General features: G+C 40.3%; 1 protein-coding gene across 1 annotated transcript in view; it reads left to right on the top strand.

Annotated features, from left to right (window-relative positions):
- The window catches only part of prima1 (proline rich membrane anchor 1), a 37,755-nt gene extending 23,840 nt beyond the window's left edge, over nucleotides 1–13,915 (top strand). Inside the window, exon 4 of the mRNA XM_063001442.1 lies at nucleotides 12,988–13,915. Coding sequence (XP_062857512.1) covers nucleotides 12,988–13,090 — 103 coding nt within the window. The 3' untranslated portion in view covers nucleotides 13,091–13,915. The remainder of the gene's footprint in view (nucleotides 1–12,987) is intronic.
- The last annotated feature ends 314 nt before the right edge of the window (nucleotides 13,916–14,229 follow it).

The following is a 14,229-nucleotide window of genomic DNA, read 5'->3' as shown; positions in this document are numbered from 1 at the left end:
CACAGCCGTGATGTTATTCGCGATAACACACTCCCTCTCGTGTTCTATTGCTTAAATATATATATATATATATATATATATATATAAAATTTGTAGAATTTGAAAAAAACACAATGGATTTATTCATTTATTCATTGTCTTATCCGCTTATCCAGTTACAAGGGGGTGCTGGAGCCTATCCCAGCTTTTCAATGGGCACAAGGCACACAGTAACACCCTGGACGGTGCGCCAGTCCATTGCAGGGCAGACACACACACACACACACACACACACACACACACACCCATTCACTTATAGGACAATTCAGTGTCTCCAATTAACCTGACTGCCTGTTTTTGGACTGTGGGAGGAAACCGGAGCTCCCGGAGGAAACCCACGCAGACACGGGGAGAACATGCAAACTCCACACAGAAAGGACCCGGATTTATAAAATAAAAAAACACCAATATATAAATATATAATATTTATTTTTGACAAAGTGAGGTATGTGTTCCAATCATTCATACACAAAAAGGAATTATTACAACACAGGTCCACTGCAGAAGTGTGTAAGCTTTTAAACCCGATCGATTATATGGTTTTTGTAGTAAATGTAGTTTTAAAACATCTTCAGCTTTAATTGTTGTGTTATTAAATTAACACATGAATAAATTATTTTCTATGCCGCTGCACCACCATATGAAAGTACTTGCTGAATTGAATTATTAATGACATTTTAAAATCAGTTCTGCACATCACATCTGATAGAACATTAAACTTAGATGACAAGCTTTCATGTTGCATTATCCTGTCATCAGGACAATCTGTGCTGTGACACATGCAGCATGTCACGTTGACATCATTTTTAGCCGTAAGGAGCAAAGCATTTCATGTAAGTGGACATGAAGAACGGCATCTTAATCTGAAAAACAAAAAGTACAGAAACTTAAGCTATTTTGTAGGTTTGTATCTTTGGTTAAAAGGATGCTCTGCTCAAGTTTAAAGTCAGGATTTATGAATTAATATTGTGCATTCATTTACCCTCCTGGATCTACTTACTTGCTAGTGCAATCTTAATGTGGCGATATATTTGTTTGTTTATTTATTAGGATTTTAACGTCATGTTTTACACTTTGGTTACATTCATGACAGGAACGGTAGTTACTCATTACACAAGATTCATCAGTTCACAAGGTTATGAAATCAAAAAAAGGTTACAAAAATGAAATTCTTTGTAGATGCTGTACGTTTAACACTCACAATCCTTTGTCAGAGCTTAAAAACTGTGGAGTTACTGCTGTGCCCTAAAGTTTAGAAAGCAATAAATATGCTTACACTGCACGTTGTGTAACATCATTAAAATGGTTTCTCGTTATTCCTGCCAGCCACTGATTTTAATATTGAAATACATTCTATGGCTCTTATATAATTTGGCCCTACTAGATTTATGTGTTTGGTCTTGTGACCATATTTTTTTATATATAATATAATTCTCACCCACATGAAAGTGAAACTTTCCAGATGTTAGAGGAAAGCTTAGGGGAGATCCAACCACTGCAGACCTAATGTTTACACACGCACGTCTTGCTAGAATTAATAATTTATTAATACAGTCTGTTGAGTGTCTGATCTCAGCTTTTAAACAGGGCTGTGTTACTAACTCTGAGTGCTAAAGTTGTTCAAACAGACACGGTGAACTGATCTGTAATACAGGGTTTATAAACAATTACTTATAATAAAAGTAGATTTTTTTTTAGTTTGCACAATGTTAATACAGCCTTCATTGTCTAAAGTAAAAAAAAAAATCCAGAGCCATTCAAAGTATTCATGAACGTCTGTGTAAGAAATGTGTGGATTTGTGTTTTCCCTTCTCTACTTTCATTAAATAGCCAAAAGTATGTAGACACCTTATCATGAGCTTGTTAACCATGAGTGTAATGCGCCACCCACCCTCCTGATTAACAGAGAACATGCAAACTCCACACAGAAGGAACCCAGACCGCCCCACCTGGGAATCGAACTCAGGACCTTCTTGCTGTGAGGCGACAGTGCTACCCAACGAGCCACCGTGCCGCCCCCACCAGATTTTAACGTGCACGTGTGGATATTTGTGCCTGTTCAGTCCAAAAATGTTAAAAGCATAGCATTTGGACAGTGGTAGCCTAGTGGCTAGAGCTTTGGACTGTCAATTGAAGAGTTCAAATCCCGGCTCTGCTATAAAGCCACTGCAAAGTAGACATCTAAAATAAGGATATAAAATTTAAAATAAACTATAAAATGACAGACATGCTGCTTAGGTTAGGCAGTTTAGCACTCAAAGTCTATGAATTATTGGGGAATTTGGTACCTGTACAGTTCCACAGTCTATCTAGTGCACTGTACACTCAGTAGAAGGATTTTGTGCAATTTTACCTTAAAAATGAACCAATAAAGATGAATTTGTATCATGTATATTTTGTTCTTAAAAACATGCTTCATTAGTAATGAAGTATAAACACCGATCAGCCATAACATTAAAACCACCTCCTTATTTCTACACACACTTTCCATTTTATTTCCATTTTATATTTTTTAATATATAGCAGTAAAGTCTTTCTTTCTGAGTGCTTAGTCAAATTGATGCGAATCCCAGGTATGTGCAAGGTATGTGCAGGCATGTGCAAGAAAAGGTTCAGGGCTGGATCTATTTAAAATACACTTCATATTCCTTATAATCTCAAGAGCTTGGGAGAGGAAATCAACCTTTAATGGCAGCTGTTTTCTTTATAATGAGATTAATCCAACACAAGGAAAGAAATGAGTACAATGGTTTCTTTTTTTATATGTGTACAAACTCATTATTCGACCATGCTCAATGACCGATCTACAGCAAATGCTGTTGCTTTAAAAAGGCAGTGAAATGTCCCGGGGAAGCCTCCGTTTATTAGCTCAATTATTTCTTTATGGTCTCTGTTCTCTGGAGCCTTGTGTGAATCACTTATTGTAATGAGTTTAATAGAATTAAAGCCAGTGGAATGGAACAGCGCAGCTTTTTTAAGTGGATCAGGGGGAAAGCTTGGTTCTGCCAGGCTGTGAAATTTCTGTAGTTATAAAATAGAATAACATTTATCAGCATTTAGCAGATATGTTATCCACAGTGTGTTACAATTCAAGCAGCTGAGGGTTAAGCGCATTGCTCAAGGACACAAAGGTGGTAAACTGGCAGTGGTGGGGCGTGAACCAGCAACCTTCTGAGTATTAGTCCAGCACCTTAACTGCTCAGCTACCACTGCCCACAGAATAAATCTCTGTGTGTTTTTAAGTGTGTGGAATCAGCTGTAGTGGGAGAACGAGGTTATATGATTAATACGAGGATTAATTAAATGATTGAAACACATCTTGTGTATTACCTGTGTGTGTTTAATCATGTTTATTCATCCCTGGGTGTTCTCCATCTTCTGATCCAATGAAAAAGCACCAAAGTCTGCCGAGTGTTCAAGCAAAGCCACCCTTGGTCATCTGTGGTTTCCTGGCTAAACCTGTCATAATGAAGTTGGTCCTTCTTTACTGCTACTGGATTTACATCTTTAGTTACAAAATCATAGCAGAGGTCAGGCAGTAATGTTGGGAAATAAGTTTTGACTGGTAGTGCCTGTTTCAGTAGTGCAATGTGGATCAGCACTGTGTATGGAGAGGCACACCCTGACAGCACTCTTTTCCCGTCTCTGTGCAGGTGCCATCAATCAGCCAGAAGAGGTCATAAATTGCATTAGTTATGGAAAAGTCCCTATCCAGCTTTTTAATATCACACCCCTATCTGAACAACAGGCCAATCGCTGTTCATGTGGCCGCTGAGATTTGATACGATGTATTCGAGATCCCAGCTCTGGTTCCAGTGTGTGTTTTTACCAAAACAGGTCATTTTAACACCGTAACTGAAACTCTCCTGAGCATTTATTTTTACTTCTATAAGGATGGCCTCCTGCCAAAACTGTATACAAATGTATGGTTTCAGTACTTGGTCCAACGGCAGTGTGATTTATCCCACAGCATCCAGTGTTTAGCACTGCTCTTGTTGAACTATGACCAGACAAACTGGTCGTGACTTTGTTTCCGTGAGCAATTTTGAGTACTGAATGTTGTAAGTAGACAGACAATAGTAAGACAGACAATGTTTATTGCAGATTAACACAGACAGCTGTATTATGACTGATGCACCAGCATTTTAACTCTGTCAGTTTCCTCTGGCTGCTGTTAAATCTTACATATTAAAAATTATCTCTTTAAAATTATATATTACCACAATAAAGCCAGTGTTGCTTTTATATTCTCTGCTGTGAACACTCACGGGTACTAAAAATAAAGATCTACCCCCGGTAACAGAGCGGGCATTCCCCTCTGTGTAAATCTGTCCTCTTTGTAAATAAATATGGAAAATGGGAGGAACATGGAGACGGATTCATTTCTGTCTCGGCTATAATTGGATACCAGCGTGCTTCAGCAATAATGAATAGCATAAAGTGTCTGGAATGGAAAGGCTGTGGTTATTTATAGCTCTGCAGTACATCGTACACGGGCTTTCCCAACCAAAACAAAGTAGGATATATCCAGAAAGTAATCTTCTGCTGGACTGACTCAGTAAAAAAGCAGGTTTTATTGAGTTTACTTTTAAAAAACAGACTTTCAGAGTGCTTAGTGTTGACTGGAGTAATGCTAATAATAATAAGTACACTAATATTGAAGCAATCGGAAGCAATGGAGGTGTGTTCTGCAGTGATGAATAAGTTTTTACCATCCGGCTATTTGATATATACGTTTGATATAGTTTGGTAAATAAAAGAATAATGGTTATGAAATACTTTACCTTGTCTGCACAGAGCCTGACCTGTACACACACTTGTACATTGTAGGTCAAAGATTTACATACACTTGTAATGGATTGTTCTGTTTTTTAAGCCAATATACTAAATGTGGCCTCAAAAAACCACCTCCTTGCTTCTACACTCACTGTCCATTTTATCAGCTCCACTTACCATATAGAAGCACTTTGTAGCTCTACAATTACTGACTGTAGTCTATCTGTTTCTCTGCATGCTTTGTTAGCCTCCTTTCATGTCATTCTTCAGTGGTCAGGACCCCCACAGGACCACCACAGAGCAGGTATTATTTAGGTGGTGGATCATTCTCAGCACTGCAGTGACACTGACATGGTGGTGGTGTGTTAGTGTGTGTTGTGCTGGTATGAGTGGATCAGACACAGCAGCGCTGATGGAGTTTTTAAACACCTCACTGTCACTGCTGGACTGAGAATAGTCCACCAGCCAAAAATATCCAGCCAACAGCATCCCGTGGGCAGCGTCCTGTGACCACTGATGAAGGTCTAGAAGATGACCGACTCAAACAGCAGCAATAGATGAGAGATCGTCTCTGACTTTACATCTACAAGGTGGACCAACTAGGTAGGAGTGTAATAGAGTGGACAGTGAGTGGACACGGTATTTAAAAACTCCAGCAGCGCTGCTGTGTCTGATCCACTCATACCAGCACAACACACACTAACACACCACCACCATGTCAGTGTCGCTGCAGTGCTGAGAATGATCCACCACCTAAATAATACCTGCTCTGTGGTGTTACAGTTAAATACAGTTAAAAAATAGTTTAAATTCTAAGACCGCCATAACAGACACGTCCCTTACTAATGTATGTAAACCTTTGACTTTAACTGTATTCCTCCAGATCCTGTACAGTGTCGTGTCTGATACGTAAATCCCCGAACCTTCAGTTTCATCCGAGTCCCATCTGGTTTCACGGCAGAGCAAATACACTCTGGTGTACGTTTCTAAGAGCCATGCTATGAAATATTAATCTCAGTCTGTGATGTTTTGTGTAGCCACCTGCCCCATGTGTACTACACAGCCTGTATTATTGATGCCTCCGGATCGGTGTGGAGTTGATGCTGTGCCCGTTTTAGGCTCTGCTCTGCTATCCTTTTCTGCTTGTCAATGAAAAAAGGCCCGGTGGTGTTGCGAAGCCTGCTAGCTGGTGCTCCCACTAGCATTGTGCTCCAGTCTTATATGAATGCTCGGGAAAGAAACGACTGAATGGGAGATCAGGACACGGAGCTCAGGTCTATATTTGGATTCAATTTTTGTCGGTTTTATTTAGTCACGGCTATATATAACTCGTTAAATATTAGATAAGCTGAGATATTTCGGGAAACAGGTTTTGTCTGTTTGTGGAAAAGGTTACCTATGAGGTAATGTACAATTTAACTGTTTTTATAAACTGCTGTCCTCCTTCCAGGCTCTGTAGGACCCTTGTTAACGTCCCTGTTGGGCTGAGTGTTATATAATGTTGGATGTATAATTGAAAAAGCGTGATTGTTTAACCAGCAAAGACGTCTTTATTTGGGCAAATCCAAGATATTGTAGGTCAAATCACAGGCAGTTCAGGATAATATTCAGGATAATAATCTAGAAATATGCAAGGTCCAACACCAGCAATGAAACTACACAAGATACAGTAATCTCAGAGTCAAGGAAAACAAAAATCATAAAAAATAAAGGATTAACACATTGAGTATGAAAAAGAAGCTCTCTAAACAAATCTCTAGTCTTGTTCTTGTTCACCTGCAACAAGTGCAAACATGCTAGGTGTTACTACAACCCCAAATCAGAAAAAGTTGGGACAGCATGGAAAAAGCAAATAATAAAAAAAACACAGTTTTTCACTTTACTTTGACTTTTATTTGATGTCAGACAGGATGAACGGGGTCGTCGTTGTCGCATTTTTCCTTTCAAAATTCTCTATTGGGGATTGGTCAGGACTGCAGGCAGGCCAGTTTAGTAGGCATGTTTTCCAAAAAAGACCTGAAATGCTGATTCATCTGACCACAATACACATTTCAACTGTGTGATGGTCCATCCTAGATGCCTCAGAGCCCTGAGAAGTCCCTTTTTTTTTGCACAGTAAAGTTTTAAGTATCATTTGTGCAGTAACTCTGTATTGTAGAGCTTGATAAAGGTTTGATAAACTAATCTCTCACCCATGTTGTTATATCAGCTAGTGTTGAGTGGAGGTTCTTGATGCAGCGCCGTCTGAGGGATGGAAGATCATGGGCGTTCAGATTAAACTTGCACCCTTGGCCTTTATGCACTGAAATTCCTCCTGATTCCTTGAATGGTTTAATGATATTATGCACTGTAGAGGGAGAACATGCAAATCCCTTCCAATCTTTCTTTGAGGTTCATTGTTTGTAAACATTTCAATCATTTTCTCACACACTTCTTGACCTCTGATCATTTTTGCTCATCAAGGACTCAGCCTTTCCTGGATGCTGCTTTTGTACCAAACCATGATCACAATCACCTGTTGACGTCACCTGTTAAAAATCACTATTCAAATCATTATTTAGTTTTTTCACCTCATTACTAGCCCTAAATTGCCCCCATCCCAAATTTTTTTGGAATGTGTTGCAGGCCTGACATGCAGGAATGGATGTTTATTAATAAATGAAATGAAGTTGAGCAGATAAAACATGAAATATTTCAGGTTCATCCTGTCTGACATCAAATAAAAGTCAAAGTCAGTCTAAGGAGCACTGTGTTTTTATTTTATTTGCATTTTCCATGCTGTCCCAACTTTGTCTGATTTGGGGTTGTAAAAAGAAAGAAACATTATTTAAAAATCACACACTTTGTAATGTTTCTGTGTCTGAAAATCACAACATGATCATGTTAGTGTTATTGCAGTGTTGAAAATGGTCCACCACCCAAACCATTATCTGGTCAGAGAGAAATGGGGTACAGAGGGATGACAAATATGTACCTAATATTTATGTATCTACATGCTCACTGAGTCTATATAACGCCATGCTAGACCACTACCGTATTTTGGCTGTATCACCCATCCCTGTATGTTCTTGTGCTTTTTGGATTTCCAGAAGCCTCTCCTCCTCCCCTCACAAAGCATTTGAAGCAGAATTGTTCCCCGGTGTAAATCACACGAGGGGATGTCCCAGCGGTCCCACAACTGCTCGCACTCCTGCTCATGACAGATGCTCCCTGCAGAGCAACTAGAGAGTCTCATCAGTCTTACACAGGGGACAGAGATTGTGTTAGTCTTGACTGGCTGCTCTGAAACAATTAATCACGCTGAAGTCTTTCAGCGCAAAACGTTTAGTTGTTGTACTGTTATACGTGAAGACGTCGAGGTATCACAAACTGAAAAAGACAGCAAATTCTTCATAAGAAAGGTCCTTAGATCACACAGCATATATAACTTATTCATCACATATACTGTAATTTGTTTATAAGAACCCATTTTATACAATCTTACACTTCAATATTTACTTTTATTTTCATCTAATGTCTTCAGTAGCCATGTCTATTAAGAAAATGGATGCATAACAATCATAGATGTAGACCACTGAGCCAAAAATTGGTAGACAATTCACACCTTGAGTATTTAGATAAATTTAAATTAATTTCATTGCAAAACAAAAGCGCACGATAAATCACGGCACAGCAGCCAAAATCCAAAACACAGCAAAAAAAATCATAACCACTGCTTACCTTAGCTTATGTTCTTCCAGATGCTATTACATTTATAAGCGTGTGTCCCATTAGGAATATAATCCCTTATTTTGTAAATGTGCTTATAATTAAAAATCTCCAAGTAGTAAAACACGAACTCCTTAGAAAGCCGATCAAGCATTTCATTGACAATCATCTGTGTGACGCAAACTGAATAAATGCAAATAACAGCATTTCTTACAATTACAATCAGAAGGACTGATTGGTTCAGAAAGCTGGTTCAGTCTTTCAACCATTAGGGCCAATTCTGTTGGAGCGTCCCATTCCCATTATCTGTTCCTTTGAAGTGCACTACGTAGGGTATTCCACCATTTTAAGTGAGATTACAATCTGAAGGAAACGAAAATGTTCAAATGAAGTGAACTTCAAACTGTGTAGGGAGTAGGAAGCGACACTTCAACACAACGCCGGAAGCTGGCTGGAACATTTACCCATTGCGTGCGTAAAGACGGCCGGAGCGTTATATATATATATATACTGTATATACTGATTAGCCATAACATTTAAACCACCTCCTTGTTTCTACACTCACTGTCCATTTTATCAGCTCCACTCTACATGCTTTGTTAGCTCCTTTCATGTTGTTCTTTAATGGTCAGGACTCCCACAGGACCACCACACAGCAGGTATTATTTAGGTGGTGGATCATTCTCAGCACTGCAGTGACACTGACATGGTGGTGGTATGTTAGTGTGTGTTGTGCTGGTATGAGTGGATCAGACACAGCAGCGCTGCTGGAGTTTTTAAACCGTGTCCACTCACTGTCCACTCTATTAGACACTCCTACCTAGTTGGTCCACCTTGTAGATGTAAAGTCAGAGACGATCGCTCATCTATTGCTGCTGTTTGAGTCGGTCATCTTCTAGACCTTCATCAGTGGTCACAGGACGCTGTCCACGGGAGGCTGTTGGCTGGATATTTTTGGTTGGTGGACTTTTCTCAGTCCAGCAGTGACAGTGAGGTTTTTAAAAACTCCAGCAGCACTTCTGTGTCTGATCCACTCATACCAGCACAACACACACTAACACACCACCACCATGTCAGTGTCACTGAAGTGCTGAGAATGATCCACCACCTAAATAATACCTGCTCTGTGGTGGTCCTGTGGGGGTCCTGACCATTGAAGACCAGCATGAAAGCAGGCTAAAAAGGTATGTAGAGAAATAGATGGACTACAATCAGTAATTGTAGAGCTACAAAGTGCTTCTATGTAATAAGGGAGCTGATAAAATGGACAGTGAGTGTAGAAACAAGGAGGTGGTTTTAATGTTATGGTTGATCGATGTAGTTCTATACTGCAGTCAACAACAGGCAGAAATAAACACGTCACCCTTAACAAGTTTACTGACATCCTGCGTGTTTACCTGCAATAACCAGACAGTTTTAATGAGCTGAAGTTGTGTGTATGAAATTAGCCCGAGCCTCCAGACAGATCTCTGAGGACCAGCTTGCAGCCGAAGCAGCCTTTAGAAAGGTCAGGTTGTTTTCGTTCTCCTGTCCATTTTCATTTTTCACTGCCAGAATAAGGAGTGGCAGGTCATTCCGACTGGGAGCTATTCAGCTATTTTAATGTTATTGGATGTGTATGCACAATCACATGGGTTTGGTATAAATGCATCGTATATTACACGAGGTTTCCTGCACACAGAGAAAATTACTTTATTAGGTGCACGTTTTACACAAAACTAAAAGTTAAAATCACATTATCAGTCAGTCTGGAAAAAAACGTAGTTTAATTATTACTTTTTTTTATTTATTTTTTGCATATTCTCCCCTTTTTCTCCCTTTTAGCGCGTTCAATTACTCAATTGCATCACGCTTCCTCTCTGTCTATGCCGATCTCTGCTCTGACTGAGGAGATCGAAGCTAACCCACGCATGCATCTTATCACCTACACATTGACGAGTGGTGCGCCACCTAGCGTTGTGTACGGAGGGACACACCCTAAGAGCACTCCTTCCTCATCTCTGTGTAGGCGCCTCTAATCAGCCAGCAGAGGTCGTAACCGCACCATTCTGACAGAGAGAGACCCATATCCGGCTTTAGTCCCGCCCATCTGAACAACAGGCCAATCGTTGTTCATGTAGCCACTCAGCCCAAGCCGGCAAGGCAGAGCTAAGATTCGATACGATGTATTCGAGATCCAGCTCTGGTTGCAGCGTGTGTTTTACTTGAGCGGCCGTTTAATTATTACTTCTGCATGTAAAGATTTACAGTAACTACGGTCTTTCTTATGTGTCATTTACTACGGTTGTTTTGTTATAGGCCAGTGGTAGCTTATTGGTTAAGGTACTGGACTAGTAATCAGATGATTGCTGGTTTAAGCCCCAACACTGCCAATTTGCCACTGCTCCTCCTCAAATTTTCAAGTTGTATTTAGTCACAATTTTCTCCCCTAATCTAGTCGTATCCAATTACCCTGATTGTGTTGTGCTTCACCTTTACCGATAAAACCCTCCACTGCTGACTGAGGAGCCTCACAACTGACACACGCCCCCTCCGACACATGATCAGTATTGACTGCCTCTTTTCACCTGCACGAGACGAGTTCATATGCAGGTCAGCCTTGTGCTGTATTTGTAGGGTAGTGGTAGCTCAGTGGTTAGTGTACTGGACTTGTGATCAGATGGTCACTGGTTTAAGCCCCACCACTAGCTACTGAGCCAGGCCCTTAACCCTCAGTTGCTTAAGTTGTATTTAGTCACAGTTGTAAGTTGCTTTAAATTAAAGCATCTGGCCGTTCAGGTGGTGCAGCGGTAAAACACGCTAACACACCAGAGCTGTGATTTCGAATACATCATATCAAATCTCAGCTCTGCTATCCGGTAATTGCAATTATGACCTCTGCTGGCTGATTGATGGCGCCTGTGCAGGGTTGGGGAATAATGCTGATCAGGGTGTGGCTCTCCGTGCACCAGGCTGATCCGCATATGAACTCGCCTCGTGCAGGTGGAAAGATGCAGTCGGTACTGATCATGTGTCGGAGGGGTCGTGTGTCAGTTGTGAGGCTACTCAGTCAGCAGTGGACGGCTGTATCGGTAGAGGTGAAGCATAACGCAAACAGGGTCATTAGATACGACCAGATTAGGGGAGAATATTGGGGGGAAATTCGGAGAAAAATAAAAAAATAATAAAGCATCTGCTAAATGCCATAAATGTAAATGTAAACTTCAAGAATGAACAAAGCTAGGGTGCATGTCACATCTGTAATCAGCTAAAATTAAAGCTTAAAAAAAGTCATATAAACCATACAAATGTTTACAAACAAATCATTGCTCTTATAATCCACTACATCAAAACTTGATTGGGTAAGAGGATTACATTAAGATGATAAGATGATGATATACTTTATTTGTCATATATACATATACAGATGTACAGTACAATGAAATTCTTTCTTCGCATATCCCAGCTTGTTTGGAAGCTGGGGTCAGAGCGCAGGGTCAGCCGTCTTACGGCGCCCCTGGAGCAGACAGGGTTAAGGGTCTTGCTCAAGGACCCAACAGTGGCTGCATAGCAGAGCCTGGATTTGAACAAATACTACCAAATTCAAGAAAACAATATTATGGCTTCAAAAGCTTTTAATAGGCTAATTAACATCATTTAGTTTAATTAAAGTTGTACCTGTGTCATTATATAAAATGTACAATAACCTTGGAATCATGGGAAAATCAGCCAAGGCATCAGAAAATAATTTTGGACCTGTGTGGATTTTGTGTGGGCCATGTTTTGTGTATTGTTATATACTTCAGGGAAGGCTACAAGAGAGTTGTAGCCTAGTGGTTAAGGTACTGGACTAGTAATCGAAAGGTCACTGGTTTAAGCCCCAGCTCTGCCAGGTTGCCACTGTTGGGCCCTTGAGCAAGGCTCTCAACCCTCAATTGCTTAGACAATATACTGTCACCGTACTGTAAGTCGCTTTGGATAAAAGTGTCTTCTAAATAATGTAAATGATTTCTGTTTGTTTGGGAGACTTACACAAAGTTACCAGATGTATGATCATAATGACCTCAAATAGCCAAACTCCATTTGGGCAGTTGTAGCTTAGTGGTTACGGTACTGGACTAGTAATCAGAAGGTTGCCGGTTCAAGCTTCACCACTGCCAGGTTGCCACTGTTGGGCGCTTGAGCAAGACCCTTAACCCTCAATTGCTTAGATTGTATACTGTCAGAACTATAGGTCGCTTTGGATAAAAGCGTTAATGTAAACTCGTCTGACTTAAGGACACACTGACTGAGCACACAATGTCTCTATAATCACGTCTTCATATAAAGAGCTCCTCAGTCTCCAAATTTATTTTAATTATTTTAGCCCCATCCTGTGCTGTATTTGAGCAAGCTGTACAAACAAAGCGACGTCTAAAATATCTCATGAGATAATATCAGCTGAATCGGCTTTCTGAGGCTTAATTGTCTTTCCGTTCTTCACAGAAAACCATTACGGAAGGAAGAGAACGGCACCAGTCGAGGGGAGTACGCCATGAGCTCCCACTCCAAGCAGCAGATAGTGGAGACCAACAACACTGGAGTATAGTAGCTAAAATATTATAATAACAATTCTGAAGCCAACTCTACCTACTGGCTCTTTCTCCTGGTCTGACCGGCTTTGGAGATGGAAGCAAAGGTAGGAAATAGACCTGGTGGTTCTAGAGAAGCAGGATGTGTTTTAAATTCAGCAGAATGATAGTTCATGATTGATAGATGACAGTATAATAAAGAAGCAGAGGAAATGTCGAGCCTGAAGACTAGATGACAGCTGCTGTGAAGCTAAAGCCGTCAGAGCCCTCGGAGGACTATCAACAAGTAAACACCGACGACCCGACGCATGCACTTTCTGCTAAATGCAACCATGCTTGAAGACCTCTTCTGCCCCTTGTCCTTCCTGTCTTCATTTCTCTGCAAATTGCTTCCTCCACCAGATGTAAATAAACATGTAAGCCTTGCATCCTGATTAAAGTAAATGCTTTCCGACCACTAGATGTAAGATGAATGAGATATTCAGAACTTTATTAGGAGATGGATTGCTTTTGGAGACGTTTGTATGACTATGCAACTGGAGACGTTTTGTAATGCATGCTTAGGATATCATTTTTGATTAGCATTAATAACTGCTGATGATAAACCCAATACTCGCCAGTTATGTACATAAATAGTATTGCTGTACATGTGTAACATACTGTAACTCAGCTGTCATTTTTTATTTCTTTTGAATGGTTCTAAATCTCTTGGAGATTTCACACTCAAAACTGTGTTCCAGCAGATTCTAATTCATAACATATCTGTTTGAGGTGGTTCTTGAATTACATCTAACTATTCAAACTACACTGATCAGCCATAACATTAAAACCGCCTCCTTGTTTCTACACTCACTGTCCATTTTATCAGCTCCACTTACCATATAGAAGCACTTTGTAGTTCTACAATTACTGACTGTAGTCCATCTGTTTCTTTGCATGCTTTGTTAGCCCCCTTTCATGCTGTTCTTCAATGGTCAGGACCCCCACAGGACCCCCACAGAGCAGATATTATTTAGGTGGTGGATTATTCTCAGCACTGCAGTGACACTGACATGGTTTTGGTGTGTTAGTGTGTGTTGTGCTGGTATGAGTGGATCAGACACAGCAGCGCTGCTGAAGTTTTTAAATACCCCACTGTCACTGCTGGACTGAGAAT

Source organism: Trichomycterus rosablanca, chromosome 9 (genome assembly GCF_030014385.1).
Source record: "Trichomycterus rosablanca isolate fTriRos1 chromosome 9, fTriRos1.hap1, whole genome shotgun sequence".
Taxonomy (NCBI): Eukaryota; Metazoa; Chordata; class Actinopteri; order Siluriformes; family Trichomycteridae; genus Trichomycterus; species Trichomycterus rosablanca.
The sequence above is the reverse complement of the archived record's forward strand: the minus strand, read 5'-3'. Positions and strand labels throughout refer to the sequence as shown.